At 29.3% G+C, this 17,594-nt stretch overlaps 2 protein-coding genes across 2 annotated transcripts in view; one reads left to right on the top strand and one right to left on the bottom strand.

Moving 5' to 3' along the window:
• Positions 1–4,270: 4,270 nt before the first annotated feature.
• LOC111634531 (spindle pole body component 110-like) lies at positions 4,271–11,077 on the bottom strand. The gene is made up of 4 exons (XM_023379328.1): positions 10,801–11,077; positions 8,724–8,891; positions 8,342–8,583; positions 4,271–8,274 (listed from the first exon to the last, which is right to left on the bottom strand). Exons 1-4 carry the CDS (start codon positions 10,940–10,942, stop codon positions 5,803–5,805), a joined length of 3,024 nt encoding a protein of 1,007 aa, XP_023235096.1. The 5' UTR covers positions 10,943–11,077; the 3' UTR covers positions 4,271–5,802.
• Positions 11,078–12,652: 1,575 nt separating this feature from the next.
• LOC111634524 (bone morphogenetic protein receptor type-2-like) overlaps positions 12,653–17,594 on the top strand; it is an 18,829-nt gene continuing 13,887 nt past the window's right edge. Inside the window, exon 1 of the mRNA XM_023379321.1 lies at positions 12,653–13,089. Coding sequence (XP_023235089.1) covers positions 13,038–13,089 — 52 coding nt within the window. The 5' untranslated portion in view covers positions 12,653–13,037. The remainder of the gene's footprint in view (positions 13,090–17,594) is intronic.

The following is a 17,594-nucleotide window of genomic DNA, read 5'->3' as shown; positions in this document are numbered from 1 at the left end:
ACCCACAGAGTAACGTTACCGAAATCACTGACAAAATTGCTGTGTGGTTAGCTTGCTTGATACTTGCTGCTAACTTCACGTCCAATGAAATGTGTTCAAGGTCACAATTTCCCGCGACAAAGTAAACAAACATCGTTTTTTGACAAATACAAAATGCCAGGGGACGAGACGCGAAAAATGCGGGACAAATTAGATGTAAATATTTTTTTATGAAAAAGAAATATTACGTAATTTTACTTGTTAGATTACAATAATTTACTTATCCTATTTTATTAAAATGAATGATTTTGATATTTTAATAGATTTCTATGTATTTAAAATTACTGATACACGAACAGAATCGGTTAGGGGACAGGCCAGGGGAGATATGTTTTTCATGTTTGAAGTACTATTGTGACTAAATTAAGTATATTTAAGTAATGAATTTAAGTGGCCATAAAAAAGATGGTGAGTTTTGAGAGATGATAACATTATTTCAAACAAATTTTTGAAAAAAATGTGATTTTTTTCTCATGGACGTTGAAAGTACCTCTTAACTTAGAATGACCCAAATACATATTTAAGTTTTTCTGCCTCCCAAAAAACTGCGATACTTTTTAGGTAATTATGAAAATAGCTTGTAATTAATCATCAATTTTCCATACTTTATCAGACCACCAGAAATTGTTATATTTAATGTTTTTCCTACATTTGAATGGATAGAGTAATTTTACGGCTGTAATTATTTCTAAGATATTCTAATGCAGAATTTTGGCAATTGAAGAGAGATTTAAGACTAGAATATTTTTTATCAGAAGTATTTTCAGAAATTTATTTTATTGAAATCTTTTTGCATGAAAACAGTGCAATTCAGTAAAATTATTCTGAATGCTTAAATCTATGGATTTTAGAATAAATTGCCAATTTCTTTAGCTAACTACATGGTTTTCTATTTTTTTTTCATTATTATTTATGCTAATTATCTTCCTTTTTGTTCCTCAGATGTATGATTCGTAAAAAAGTAGAAGTATCTTGTCTAACGTAGAGGACTAATTTTTCTGCATATGTTAAGGTTATCAACTATTTTGATTTTCGCTAGATCAAGTTTTTAGGTGAATTTTGAGTTGAAATGCCCGCAACATACGATAACTTCGAAAATACAATTAGGCTAACTTGTAAGTGGCAAACACTGGTTGCCCGCTAAAGAAATAAATTCGTAGTAAACAAATTTAAATGAACAACTTTGCAGAAATTTCAACTTTAAATAATTCAAATATGTCTTTAATCATTTGAACTTAATTAATAATTGTACTATTGTGATAGCGATTACAAGACTTATTTTGAAAAAAGATTATTGAAACCATTTAATATTAGCGAGGTTGCGTCCGACGTTTTCAATGCGAAAACCTGTACGTCGGACGTTCAGCTCCGCCTTCCTGTAAGCCTAGAAGTTTGACAATGGCGTTTGGAACGTCGAGCATGATTCCGCTGACGTTTCAAACGCCATTGTCAAACTTTTAGGCTTATAGGATGGCGGAGCTGAACGTCCGACGTACAGGTTTTTGCGTTGAAAACTTCGGCTGCAACCTCGCTATTAATTACGTATCAGAACTATTCTTGAGTAAGTTATTTATTGTATTTCGTGGTGAGGAAAATGATAAAAAGAGTGCTTCTGACATATCAACTGCTTAATTGATTTTTGAATAATTCAAGTATCTATATTTGTAACAACTAGTGGAGACAATAAAATTATGGTTGCTACCTCAAGTACTGTACAGTAATACCCCGAACTTACGNCGATATGTTGGGGTTTGTCCCTCACTCCATTGTGGACTTGGCCGAGTTCACAATGACATGGAAAAGGCTTTTATTTGTGCTCACGGGGCGGAAAGTCCAAAAATAAAAAAGAAATTCAAATGTATCGCACTACATAATAAACATTCTTACCATAGGCGTTCGCAGAAAATTTTTCAGGGGGACGAAGCTTGGAGACAATTACATAAATTTTTATTAGATTGTTCGTGTTTTTTACAAGTAGATAATAGAATACAGTATTGCATCAAAGCATTCCATCGTCAAGGGTAAGGCTACATATCTCAATCATTTTTATGATTGAGTGAAAAATTCCATAAATTATAATCTTAGGAATGGGCAAGTGCCCCGTTTTCCCGTTCTAAGGATGGCCATGATTCCAACAGTTAAAACAAACAAAAAAAAAAAATTTGTAGCAACTACTGCAAAGAAAATCACAAATAAGTTACACTTAGCTTATCCTTCAACCATATTTAACATTTTATTCTGAGCAATTGATGCTTCAGACAACGGCCATATCAAGCTGTTTCTAATTGTATTAAAATATTGAACATCGAAACATAATGTATAAAATAAGGACCTACATTTTTCTGATGATCAAGATGAATAATCAGTTGGGAGAACTCAATAAATTTTTAAAACGACCCATGGAAAATTCGTTAATTATTAATAGTATTTTCTCTTATTCTTGAGACAACGATATTAATTTTACAAAACAAATTTGATTTTCCAGAAATGTAAACTACTGAACTCAAAATATTCAATATGTTGCAGACTGCACATTTGTGACAAACAAAGTAATGACAAACTAAATATTGATATTAAAAGCGTTCTGTAAAACGTATTGAAGAACTTAAACAATATTTCACTTTCTTGGTAAAGACAGATCAGGTGAGAACTGGATAGCTAAATTTATGCGTTGTGATCAAAAGGCTCATAAAATATTTGACTTGCTGTAGCAACAGTAATTTACATCATGTCCTTTTCTCACTTAAAGACTCACTTTTTACCTTTCCAACTTTCCATAAAAGATCCAGAACACGATAAAATTACAGTATCAAAATTATACGGAAAAAATTGGAATGATGGAAAAATGGGAAACAAACTAAAGATATTAAAACTTGATTTAAAAAGTAATTCTACTTTTTTTCCTTCTATCATTAACCTCTCGAATATTTGAAGAGAGATTTGATTTCTCTCGTAACATCTAATTGTATAAAATTCAGTTTTTATCTTTAAAAGAAAAAACTAACGGTATTCTGTTTCAAAAAGTAGACATCTTTAAATTAAGCTAAAATTACGATTAGCTTGAACGAATTACTGTATAAATAATTTAAAAATACAGCAACGAGTGGCTTAACTTTCCCGGCAGCATTTAAAACTGCGTGGCACCATCTATTCCGATATTTTATTTTAAAAGCTTTTTATAAATTTTCAATTATTATAAAATGGCAAAAAGCTTAATTTTGAGGGTGGGATGAGTTTTATAAAAAGTCTAAATGGTAATAACGAGAAAAATCATTATTAAGCCTGATCTTACTCGACTCCCTCTATCCCTCTAGCACACTACTCCCTCTATCTTCCCTCCCCGTCGACCTTTAACCTTAAAAATTTAATAGCATTAATCCCTCAATACACAAACCTTCCAGTAAAATTTCAGAACTTTACGAAGAAAAGCACAAGAGTTATTGAACTTCAAAGAGGGTGAACAAAATAGTACCCTCCAAACATCAATACATACATAAAAAAAACCCGATTTTTTGCATTTCTCGAAGTTTCAGGATCCCCTGAGTCCAAAAATGTAAAAATCTTGGCAGTCATTTTATTACCGATAGCCATACTTCTCCTCTGTTATAAATAACAGAGCCGGGAAAATAAAAAAAAAAATTGTATATTAATAATAAAGTCTAAAGGTGTATTATTTTCAAACAACGAAATTAAGCAAATTCATTCAGAAAGTTAATGATATATGGTATAAAATTTTCTCGGGGTAGACAGTGATTTCCAAATGTTGTACACTTACTCTCGTTCCTGAAATTCCTTTGTGTAACGAGATTTTTCAATTATGAATTATGAATGCAACGTAAACTTGTATGTAGATTGTATGGGAAAAGTCATCTGCATTCATCTCGAAGACCTGAGAAGCTCTCTGCTGGAGCCAAGGAAGTTGAGGGGGAAGGTCATCTCCGATACTTAGCCACATAAATATTCACGGGTCAGTTGCAGCTTCTTTAACTGGGTCCTGCACAGCATAACTTCTTTAAAAATTCAAATCACAGTAAAGATGAAGTATATATTTTGTATCTAAGGAAAATAATGTGCTTAAGGCAGCAAAGTCAAAAGTTATTTTTAAGAATTCAAATAATGAGCGAAAATCAAACTAAAAATTTTGAATTTTAATTATTCATAAAATACAATTGACATTATATACATACATCACTTTTACATTTATCAGTTTTAAATGTCTGTATTTTGTTGATTGAATGAAAAATATTTTAGTTCTTGTATTATTTTTTACTTTTTTAAAAAAATTCCCAAATTTTTATTTCAAAGTTTGACATGAAAAAAAAATTTTACATGTAAAATAAACGTACTACGACAAAGCCCTGTGCTCTATGCTATCACCGAAGTATGGAGGGACATCAGAGAAAGAATCATAATTCTAATATATACATCCAAAGAGCACAAGGAAGCACGTTTATTGGACATAAAAAATGTAAAATGTAATATAAGATGTCAAATATAAAATGTAGAAAGATATTTTTTCATTTGGATGTCCAATTTTGATACAGGTTTTTTGGACAGTATACAAGATTTTCAACCGGGATGCTGCAATGATACTTCAGAGGTCACGCGAAATGTGGTGATGAGCAGCACGCACCATAACGGTTTTTACGTGTATTATCAAAAGTAATTGTATATTCATATGTAATTACAAAGGTATTAAATAATTAATACTTTTAATTATTTTATTGGAAATACAGTATATAATTTAAACTAATTGCACTGTACTTGTATTTACAATGCATATTAAAGTATGTAAAGAAGTAAGGATGTGGCAAGAAAAAATTAACAAGTTGGGGCACCACTATTAGAAAAAGGTTGAAAAGTACTGGTATACTGTAAATATTGATCGAATCGTACCAATATGAATAATCATATTATGTATATTACCTTTCAATTTGTTATCTTTTTTAGAACAATGAATGATCCATTGTATTGAGGAAGATTTTTGTATTTCGATATCGAATGAAATACTTTTTATTTACAATTTAATCTCAACTATCACAAAACTTTGTTCTTGTATGCAGAAAATATTCAAACAAACAATATTTTTGTACATCTTATATTTGTTTTCGATGCCGATCGTTTGCTTTTTTTCTTACTTGTGTTTTTGGATTATTTTTTTTCATATAAAAGGACTTAAGTTTCCTTATTGCTCATTCACGTTGATCATCCTATCATGGATTAGGATCGTCAATAATAATTGAAAAAATTGAAGCTGTCCTTAGAATCAGTAGAGAGTTGAAAACTTTGTGTAACAAACTTGATCCTAGAAATTAGAAATTTTATGTGTATCATATTTGGACTTTGATATTTTATAAAAATTCCAGTCTTTATTTACAATGATTATACTGGCCGAAGCATTTCAACTGGGAAATGGACATCCTCTTCTGGCAGTTCTTTTTTGAAGCTAACATATAGATGTTAGTACATATATAGTGATATTCGTTTTGATATTTTTCTGTAACCATGCTTTGAACTGAAACTATCACTTTAAAGATTTTATTTTAGTAAATTGAGTTTTCTTCTTTTAAGCATTAGTGCTATGAAAGTAAATCAGCAATCGTAAAAGTCTAAAGAGGAATTAGCTTTCAATAAGCTTTTTAGGTTCAATACAAAATAGCATATAATCATTTCGATTAATTGCTATTATTGAATAAATAATCAATAAAATTCAAAAATCTAATTTTAGATTTATGCTCTTCACCTTAAGGAAAGAAAATGAAGCTAAGAATCACTAATATTTTGCCAAAAACATTTTAATCGGTTGATTCGATTGCCTTCAGTTCTTCGAGGTAGCTTAACAGGAAATTTTTCTTTTACTTCTAATTTTTTTTCCCAATATTGTTTCTTAGTTTGTACTAAATCTTTAAATTGCAGTTCTTCCTCTTCGGAGTCATTCTTGATATTTTCAACCACTGAGATATTTTCTGTAGAATCAAAAGATTCTTTTTTCGATAATTTTTCTTTCGTTTCACCAATCCTAATGGTTTCAGTCACAGGAATATTCTCCAAACATTCTTTTATTGTTGACGTATCTTTAGTTTCATTTTCAAGTAAATTTTGATCGGATTTTGCATAATTCCGATCTCGTGGTTTCAATTCTGTTAAGTCATTAAAGTCGTCATCGTTTTTCATTTCGTGTTCCTCAAAAGAAGTAGAAAATACTTCAAATGTTATTGGTTGATGTTTGAAAATTTTATAATTTTTTATTTCATTTATATTTTCTGATGGAAAACTAACATCATTAACATTAATATCTAAACATTCAAAATGCTGTCCAAATCTTTTACTATGTTGTGTAAACGAACAGTCTTTCAAAACTGTTTCTTTGTTTCTTTTTCTAACAACAAACGAATCGTTTTGAATTTCATTTACTAACATTTCGGGGTTTTTGGATACAGATTTATTTGATTGGCTAAAAATAGGAGAAGAAAGATCGATTAGGTTTGATTCTTCTGAAGGTTTCCGATCGATTAGGTTTGATTCTTCTGATGGTTTCCGATCGATTAGGTTTGATTCTTCCGGAGATTTCCGATCGATTAGGTTTGATTCTTCTGATGGTTTCCGATCGATTAAGTTTGATTCTTCCGATGGTTTCCAATCAATTGAAGTTGATTTTTCCGAGAGTTTCCGATCGATTAGGTTTGATTCTTCTGGTGGTTTCCGATCGATTAAGTTTGATTCTTCCGATGATTTTCGATCGATTAAGTTTGATTTTTCCGATGGTTTTCTATCAATTAAATTTGATTCTTCCGAAGGTTTCCGATTAATTGCAATATCCATTTTTTCTTCTACTTTGAGATTTTCTAAATCACGTTGTTTTTTAAGAGCAATTAAAGATTTAATGTCGCAATTGAATATTTCTAGAGAATCGAATTTGGCCAAATTCAAGGGAGAAGACAAAATTTTCTGTTTCGTTTCATTGTTTTGCTCGAATTCTGAATGATTGAAATTATCTGAATCTTTTTGTTTCGAAGTATCTATAATATCATCAGATTCGTCGGCAAAACATTGTAAATTTGACTGAAATATATTTGTATTCGATTGTAAATTTGAATTCTCATCTGACGTTTTTTCTGAATCTACAAAAAAATTATCATTTTGTATTTGACTTTCAATAATAGACGTATCACATATGGGTGGCTTTAGTGTATCCTTTACATTTTCATTCAAATGTTCTCTCTCTTCAGTACGACAATCTAAATCTATTCGTGTCGATCGATGAGTATTATTTAATAATTTACTTCCAAATTCTATTGGGGTTGATCCAGATTGCATTTTTATAAAATTCGAATTATCGGTAATCGAAGCTTGTGGGTCTCCATCAAACTTGTATTTGAAATCAAAATTAATATCCGTCTGAATATTTACATCATCGTTTAAATTCTTGACTGTTTTTCTATTCGAAGAGTTATCATTACTGTTTTCTTTACCAAACGTAAAATTTCTGATTGTTTTAGTTAATTTCTCCGGACTACTGTCTTCTATAACAATTTCTTTGCCATCGATCATTACAAAATGACGTAAAATACGACGCTTTCTAACCGATCCTAAATTTACATTTGAATACATTTCTTTTTTATTTTTACACTTGCATCTTCTCGTTAGTAAATCATCTTCAGTTTCTGCTCTGTGAAGAGGACGTACCAAGTTTTTGCGAGGTGTTAAAGAACCTATGTTCTTTGCATCGTCAACTGAAATGGTGTAAGGACTTCCCATGATGTGCTGCCCTTGCCAGATAATACTAAGTTTGTGTTCCCCTTTCACTAAAGGTGTATAGCTGACAACAATCTTTTTAGGTTGAATAATATATTCAAAAGGAATTTTCCTTTTAGTCTCTTCTTCATTCTGTTCCATAGGCACTCTTCTTTTTGGAGATCTATTGGTGATTCTTTCGCTGCAAAGCGTATTATTTGGTCCCCGGATTTCGATAACTATATTCATGGTACAACCTGTCTTTAAGAAAATGCTGAATCTGGCCTTTCTTCCTTTAACTGCCAACATCAAGCCCATTCCTTTTGCTACACAGTCTTGTTTGGGCCCAATAACAGTTACCGCATTTAATTTGATCACGGGTCTCTGAATTACCGATTTCAATCGAAGTTTGGCCGATGCGAGTTTTAATTGCGAAACCAAACAAATCAATTTACGTTCTGTCGTAAAATCGCAATTAAGAAAATCGTCGACACTCATACTCTGAATAAATGTATAACATTTTATTACATGTATTGGATAGAAATATGAATATTATTAAAATTCTTACCGGTTTGATTCCTATGTTATTTTCAATTAAATGTAGAGCCAGACTCAAGTTGGAAGCCGCCTGATCTTCATGAAGGAGGTCGTATCTAGGACACGAACCTTCGATTATTCCTTCAATTAAAGCGCAGAGAATTATACCATCTTTCCAGGAATCAGTAAAATCTGTAGGCTTTTTACCATGAGAGATTTTACTAGATACCCATTCTAATAAACGGCGTTTCTCCTTAGCATCTACTGTAAATCCTAAAATTGAGAAATCATCACTAATTTATATATCAATAACGTATCTAAATTATATATCAATAACGTATCTAAATATATCTTTGATAAAATAATAAACTTAATTTGGCTTTGAATCAAAAAATATATTTTAAAAATCTTACTGGTTTTTATAGCGCACATCATCATCAGCAATTTGTTCCATAATTCTTTCCACGAACTTGGTTTTGAAAGGTTTCTGAGAAATACGATCAGTTGTTGAAACCAGATCCACAATGAAGTTACTTTAAACATCAAAAGATCTCGATTTTTCAGCAAAAAAACAGTGAAATCTGTAAATATATCAATAATACCAAAAGTGATTATTAATCAGTGTCGATTGAAAAATCACCCTATAACCTTACTGCTTAAGGAAGGATGTGAAACGTCATTCCTCTCATTTTCCTGTTCAAGGTTTACGTAAACTAATGATTTCTTCTTAAAAAAATAATAACGCAAGCTTAAGGTCAGAATATCAAACTTTTGCTACGTTACAATAAAAGTTAATTTTGAATATTAATCAAAATAAGGGAACTGTGAAAGTTACTTTTAAAATTGTATAAGTTACTTTTAAAATTGTTTCATGTGCATTGTTTATAAGGTATATGTTTCATATACTTATACATCTAGGTTATAGATTCTGTTCTACTATATATAGCCTAACTCAACAAAACGAGGAAAATATAACACTTTTTCGTTATTTATTTATTTATTAGGCTATTATTTTTAAATATTTCTCAGTTTTAATAGAAAAAAAAACTCTTGTTACTTTATTGAATTATAAATATTTTTGATATCCAACTGCTACGAGTATATTAATAATAAATCTATTACATGAACAGGATGTGCATATTATTATTATTATATGCACAAACGTATGTTATCATTTCAAAATTACATGTATAAAACATCACTTCGACTATTTTTTTTTCATTAAAACAACATCATCGAGAAAAAATTCCTAATATAAAAAAGAAATAAAAATATAAAATAGTGTATTGGCTAAACTTGAAATTCTTGTTTAATTATTATTATTTTGCAATATTTTTTTCTTTAATATCTTGAGGTAATAATTTAGATGATTATTCAATACTTCAATTTTGTTAGTCATTCTGTTATACAACAATCTTTTCATGTATTTCGTCGCTAATTTAATTTTTAAATACTTATTTTCATGTGGTTTTTAATAACTTTTTTTTAAAAAAAAACTTAAAGTTAAATTCTTTTATAATTATAAATAAATATTATACGCCATTTTTATTGGCGTACAAATATATTTATTCTAACTAATGCGCCTTTATTTTATCCAGATGTCTGTATAAAGTGAAGACAACACGTTTTTGTTTCATCGAATACCGACATTTGGAATAACACAAATAAATAATTCGCTATTGCACATTAAATAACTCGAGATAAAATAAATATTATCGTAAAATTTCCCTAAAAAATAATATAAACCGCACGTAAAACTGGAAATAATACAGCAGTAAGGTAACGGAATAGATTGCAATCATTACACTGTACATCCATTGATTTTTGCATTTTATATTACTGCTAAGCATTCGAGTGTATCAGAAATGCGAATTTTAATAGTAAATTATTAAACTTGAATCGGTAAAATTAGGTCTCCCACTTCTACAATTCCACTTTCTAACCCGATTTAAATTTGCTCAAAACAACTATAAGATTACTCGTATACACGCTATCTTTTATATCATTAAACGGATTATATTTAACGTTTTATAATAATTTTTTAAGATATTTTAGCATAATTTTTACGATAATAACAAATATCCGCTGATCTGATATTCAAATTTTATTATCTCCCGAAGGAAATATTAAAATTCAACTAACTCTAACATCTTTAAATAGGCCAGTACTATTAAAATGGCAATGACTTTAAGTGTAATATTTTAAAGAACTTAAATTAAATTTGTCATAAAATATCAAAGGATTTGAAGAACTGAATATTGACGTGCATTTTTGTTTTATCAGTTAAGGTTTTGACACGGTAAATATCTATCTGGAAGTACTAAAGTTGATTTTGCCACGTTTTATAGTTATTAAATCGTATTTAAAGTTGATTGTTTATAAAATTTATTGGATGAAAACGCAAACTTTTCGATTTAATTTTCGTTTAATGGATTTATAAGGCTGTAATTTGATCGGATATAAAAAAAAGTATTAACGTTAGCGACTTACCTTGAAGTTTATCTAGCGAGTTTCTCCTTTTGCTGGTCATGTCCGCTTCTACGGTATATAAAACACGTTTTGCTGTTGTAATTTTCCTCCTGTAAAACCCGAAGAAACCTTGAAAACGATGAAAACTTAATCCAATTAACATAGTGGCTTACTAGCGAGATTATTCTTTTGAAGATGACATTAATCCGCCAGTTAATCCATTCTCGAATTAAAAAATAAATATATATTCTTAATGGGATGAAATCAATCAAATAGTTTTTCAAAATTAATTTAAGCATCTTTTGATTGATTACGTTTCTAAAAATTATTTCCGAGATACTAAATTAAATTTCTAGGATCTTTTTTTCCTTTTTAAATTTATTTGATAAAAATAATATTTCTTATTCTCCACAGATGACGCTGTCATCAAATCTAACGAGTTTGTATCAATTACGACCCATCGGAGAGAAAGTCGAATGAAAGCTTCGTTTATATAAAAAAAGAAAAAAAAGGGAAAAAAGGAGGAGAAAAAAAAGCTCGAAAATCTATAAAAAAATAAATAAGAAAGAAATCGTAAAAAATTCTGCATTCATTTAAACACATGAACAGTTGTGACAGGTAATCTAGAACGGAGAATCGTATTTATTCAATATAAATACATTGAAAAAGCAAAACGTGTGCAGATTATTTTGAGAATAAAGCATATAGATTTCGAAGAATGCATAAAATATCAGAATTTTGAGGTTTTTCTTTGTCTAAATATTTATGGAAAGTAACGAATGATATTTCAAAACTGCAACTATCCTGTTTATAAGAATTTGTACCGTTGATAATTTTGTCTGAAATAATATTTTGATATGAATTGCACAATTTCGAGGAATTTCTGAATTAAAAGATATTTCTAATAGAATAAGAAAAGTGGAAAATGTTATAACCTATGCGATTTTTTAAAAATTTTTTATTAATTATATAATTGCTTGAAATGTTGCATATTTCTTAAGAGAAGAAGATGTAATCAGAGAATTGATTTTTATACTCGACGAGAAAAAAATAAACTTGATCGATTTTGCTTCTTAAGCAAATAACTTTAGTTGTTTAGTTGTATTTCGAAATTGTCGACGATGGACACGCCGAATGTTAAAAACTTTTTGATCTTTTTATTAAATCTCATTGATCGCCATTCTTCTATTTATAGACATTTCTGTCTGGAGGAAGGTTTATGCCATTGTCTATTACACAAGGACTCCGATATTGCTCGATTCACAAATTCTCTTTGTAGTCTAAATTATCCGTCTACGTTTCGGGCTATCGTGTTTTTCCTTCCCTCTCCGTCAAATATCCATTTAAATATCCACAAAATATAAAAAAAAAGTCCGCCAGAAGACACGAAATTTTAATAATTTATGCAAAACCGGAACCAAAATTCGCGTAATCAATCATAAAAATGCCAGTGTTAAATTAAATTTGATCAATGTACCAAAGATGTAGAAACAATTATTTGTAAGGTCGTTGCAACGAGACGTGCTACGGCATCATTAAGACAACATTTTTCAGTCTGTATACAACAACCTTACGACCACGAATAAAATTTTTTCGATTGTTAATCGATACGACAACGGATTAAAAATACAAAAAAAAGGTCAGATGAAACTATATACGGACAGACATGTATGCGTTTTTTTTTTTTGTTATTGTTGTTTTAAGAGAAAACAAAAGGGTTGAGCGTCGAGTATAGAACACGGGTGCGAGTGCGATAGGCACAGACATCTGCGGTAATCGACATACACTGTAGCTGACGTCAGGCAGTGACGTCATGGTCGTCTAAATAGCCGTATCCAGGAGAGAATCCTCCCCTCCGCTAGACTGCCGCAACCCCCTTCAGACTAGAGTTTGGTAGCTACCTGTCTGTGTCGGCGCCGTAGACCGGTTCAGAGAGTCTGGATGCTTGTCGAGGGGGATACATTTGTGGCAATTTAGTTGGACTTCGGTGGACGTCTGGACAGGCGACGTATGCCCCATACAAATATAGGGGAGTATAGACTCGTTATCCCCCTACGAACTGTACATACGGTTGAAAGCGGTGCAGTTTTTACTCCCTTAACTTTGTTGTGTTCGCATAGAACAGGAATCGGTGGAAAGCTCTTTTAATTTCCATGTTGTTACAATTATAATTAAAAAAAAATTTTCTTTTAAATATTCGAAGAGTATGTGAGATGCCGAAGAACGAGAATGGGTTTCGATGATCGGATGATTCAATTATGTTGAAGGCACGATTTTATCTTCTATGTTTCTTCTATGTTATTTTTATAGGTGAGTAGAATTCTAGTATCTTTAAACAGCTGTAACCCTTTCGGTTTTTAAGGTGGTTGTAAATGGGTCGCGCTATTCCTTACTGGCTTAGGTGGACCGTAATAGTTCGTAAATCCATATATGTGCAAGGATAGCGATTAATGTAAATTCGCTCTAAAAATAAGCAATTGTTGCTATAAAAAAACCCTATCGCTATCTGCCTCTTGTAGTTTTAACACAACCCAAATTTTATTATGACAATCATCCGCATATATCATTCGTACACACCTTTTTTCTATTACATAGGCTAAATATAAATAAATTTATTAAAAGGCGACGTACTACTTCTCGTTATCGAGCCGACTGTTTTAAAATGTACAGTATATAATTTTGCATCTGAAGACGGTTTAGTTTTGTTAAGTAATTTTAATTCCGTAATTGCCATTATTGTTGAGGGTATTTGATATTGTGTAGTTTTCATCCGGCCTTGAAGTTAATTTCGAAGTTATGTTAGAAATGGTGTAGCCATATAGATTTACTTTACTCGGATTGCTCGAGTTATTTTATCCTTAGCACATGTCCAGAAATATTTTATATATTAAATATCGTATATTTCTTTGTATCTAAACACTTGATTTTATTTTCTGGCTGCAACTTAAATTTTTATAAAACAATCTTTAATAGACGAGTTGGGTCGATGACCCTGAGATAAAATAAAATTCCTGCATTTTGACATCTCACTTTTTCGTTCTTTCTTTGACCAAAATTCCAAATTTTCGTGTATTTTCAACACGAGATAGCTTTTTGTTTTACAGATTCTAGATTAGAGATTGTTGGCTCCAAGAACTTTTATGTAACTGAGGGGTTAAGTAAACAACATCTGACGTAATTTCCTTTTAAAAAATTTCCTTTTTTTTTGTTGTATTCGTTGTGTCATACACGTCAATACATACCATAAGTAAATTAAATCGATTTTAATAACAGAAAGTGTTTCATTATTTAATAATAATAAAGGCATGTTTATACAACTATAACGTCTATGAATATTTAAAAAGAGTTTTGAAAAATTGTTAAATGAAATTTAAAAGAAGGAAAAGTTATATAAGGTTCCTCAAATCTTAAATGACGTCAATATTGATATGCGGGATTCTCTTCCTTTCGCTTATTGTATCCATGACAACTTATGTATCAAGGTCGGCGAATGACCCCTGGGGGTTACGTCTGGCAGATGTTTTGCCCCCATGTAACTATGGTAACTGTGGTATGTTGAATGTGTGACATTAGTAATTGATGTTGAAAGATTATTCGATTTTACGCGAATTTTTATAAATTATCACGCTCGACGTTAATGTAAGTTTTTTTTTTAAGTTGTGTATTATATTAATAATCTATTTGGAGTTTTACATTTTTTTAAATTAAATTTTCAAAATAATATTAAATTTGTTCGAGAGAGAGTATTTTCCAACCCGTCGGGGTAATGGAAAACGTCCGTTACCGTGGCAACATCGCGGAAGCGCTTTTGGCGAGTTTGGCTCCGTAACGTCACCCCGGTACTTTATCGAGACGCTCTCTGGTGTAGGAAAACGCAAACAGTTGCGTACCCCCCCCTCTGTCTAACTTTTATCTTGTCTGTTTTCGTCTGTGTTGTTTCCTGAGTTCCTATTGTTCGTCACTGATATTTATTACGTCATAACACATATCTACATAAGTGATATTTGACCCTTTTTATCTTTTTGTGCTAACTTATCGCAGCAATTTTTCATACGAAGCAAGTCGTTTCGTCCTTGAATCGGCATCCGACAAACAAAGATAGCCCGAAATGCAAAACATACAAACACACACTATATATATATATATGTGTGTGTGTGTTTGTATGTTTTGCATTCAGACTTGTAACTCGTCCTAATTTCTTACTAAACACTTTACAGATGAAATCATATGTAAGAAATGATTAATTGGGAAATTTTAAAAATACATTTAGAAATATTTCCTGCGTTTGATAATTGTAATCTAGTGTTTTATCATCAGATAATGATGAATGGATCTTTCTCTACATAAAATAATCTTTATATCATAACATATTATATATGTAAAATCTATTTACGTTGAAAATTTCTATGATTATTTTCTTGAAACTGAAAATTATAATCTAAACTAGTTTATATATATTTATTTTTTTAAATCTCTCAACAGGTTTTAGATTATAAAAATCTCAATTCTTGCCATTTATTTTTAAAGAATTTTTAAGAAAATGTCCATTACTGCCTAAAAATAAATATACGTAGATTAACTTATTGATAAGATATTTAAGTGAATATTTCTCATATATCTCACTATTATGTGTAATTGATCAGTTCATAGTCCTTACTTTACTATGAAACAAAATATCGTTTCCTAGAAAGTGATATGAGATTAAGCATCATCAACCTTAATATACTCTTGCTATTAGAGGCACATTCGATACTTTTATAGCTTTTTCCCAATCGATAGGTTAAATTTATAAGATTTAACCGTTAATATTCTAAAAATAAATACTATACAAGCTAGCATATTGGCTCAAAATTGCTGCAATGACTCCGTGATGTAGGCGTTATCGTAATGTCAACATTTAATATGTATAGTCCTATACAGTCTTTTTCTAAGAAATGAATTAATGATAAACCGTTACGTTCTTTATTCAATTTAAAAATAAAAGTCTGAATAATAGTTAATTCATCATTTTTAAACATAAACGTAACACAGTTCCGGTAATTAAATTCATTTAAAGAATTTTAATATATTAGAAATTAAGCTTTATCCACTAGTTACGGCACGAGATAAGTTTAATTATAAATATTTACCAGATAGATTATACAATAATGGATTTAAAAGGCTTTAAACTTAATCAGTATAAACTATGTTTATCTTAGATGCATAAGTCGGATGATGTGGACGTTCTCATGTTGCTTATCTTCTCTTCTCACATGCCATAAGAGTTTTATACGAGTTTCTCTTCTATTGTTTGCTTAATATAACATTCCAGCGAAGAATCGTTATCCATTTTAATGTACATAATTATAGCATAAGTTCGTATTTATAATAAAAAAAAAGTAATAAAAAGTATAAAGTATATAAACACATTTTAGGAACTCTTGAAATGTGTTAAAGTTGTATTACTTCTGTAATAAAATACTTATAAATTACATCTTAAAAGTTGAAAGGAAATTCGTAAAAACCTCCTTTTTCGTGTAAAGAATATCCTTGAATGCTTTTTAATATTTATATACTACTGTATGGGTTGTAGACCTTATTTACTGATGGATAAAAAAAAGAAAAACATATTTTTTCTTAATAAATATCATTAATATATAATTATATTTATTAATTAAACTTAATTATTATTTGTGATATTTCTATCGAAGCTTTTAATGTTTATAATCAATTTAAATATGACGAAAGTTACGAAAAATTATTAAATTTCAAATTTAATTACTTACTTGAAATGATTTTGTAGCGGAATAATTTTATTTTATTAACTCTATAGCGAGTTTTATCAATAAAAATAATTTATTTTATCATTTGATCGACCGGTTAATGCTAGAAATCGAATTTAAAGGAAATAAATTCATCTTTAAATCTTTATTTAATAATATATTTTATTAAATTTTATTTTTTAAAATGATTTGCCAATAATTATCATGAAAATAATAAGTAAAATTTAGATAATTAAATCTCTTAAATATTAAATAATTTCACTTTTAAATCCGAATTATATAATATAAACTTCTACGGTTTATTATAATTTATAGTTTATTTTAACTTAAAATGATAAAATAAATGAGGAAATTTAATTTAATAACTGTAAAGTCATTTTAAATCATCATTTTTTTTTAATTTGAATGAAACTTATAAATATTTTAATCATTCAAAATTAATTAGTTTAATCATTAATCAATTCAAAATATATTCAGAATGAATTTAATAAAATATAAATAGAAAAATTAATTGTAAGATTATTTAAATGATAATTAAAATAACCAATTTAATACGAATTAAGGATTATTTTTATCATTAGTTAATGGTATTTTTCATTATATAATTTATTAATTCGTTTTATTTATAAATCTCTTTCTCTCTCTATATATATATTTTTAAAATTATGAATGACTCTGTTGACATTTAAAATATTGAAAAATAAGCCAAGATACGATTATAAAATAAAATTACTTCGAATAAAAAATTATTTTATTATTTTTTTAAGGAATTTCTAACGATTATTACTCATAAAAATTAATTATTTCACATTTTTTTTAATGGAGAATCGTTTAATATTTCGAGCAAGTAGAATCATTTATAATGCGCGATGGAAGCTTGAAAATATTTTCGTTGACGTAATTTTAAATATGTAAATTATTATTATTAATATTAATTTTAGATAAAAATATAAAATGACTTTCACAGCTAAAAAAAAAAAGAATTATTTATCGGTTTAAAATAATAAATTATTTACTTAGAAAAATTAAAAGTCTTCAAGAAGTCAAATTAAA

Source organism: Centruroides sculpturatus, unplaced genomic scaffold (genome assembly GCF_000671375.1).
Source record: "Centruroides sculpturatus isolate CEXI.00-Female unplaced genomic scaffold, Cexi_2.0 scaffold901, whole genome shotgun sequence".
In the NCBI taxonomy this organism is placed as follows: Eukaryota; Metazoa; Arthropoda; class Arachnida; order Scorpiones; family Buthidae; genus Centruroides; species Centruroides sculpturatus.
This window is presented reverse-complemented; position numbering and strand designations above follow the sequence as displayed.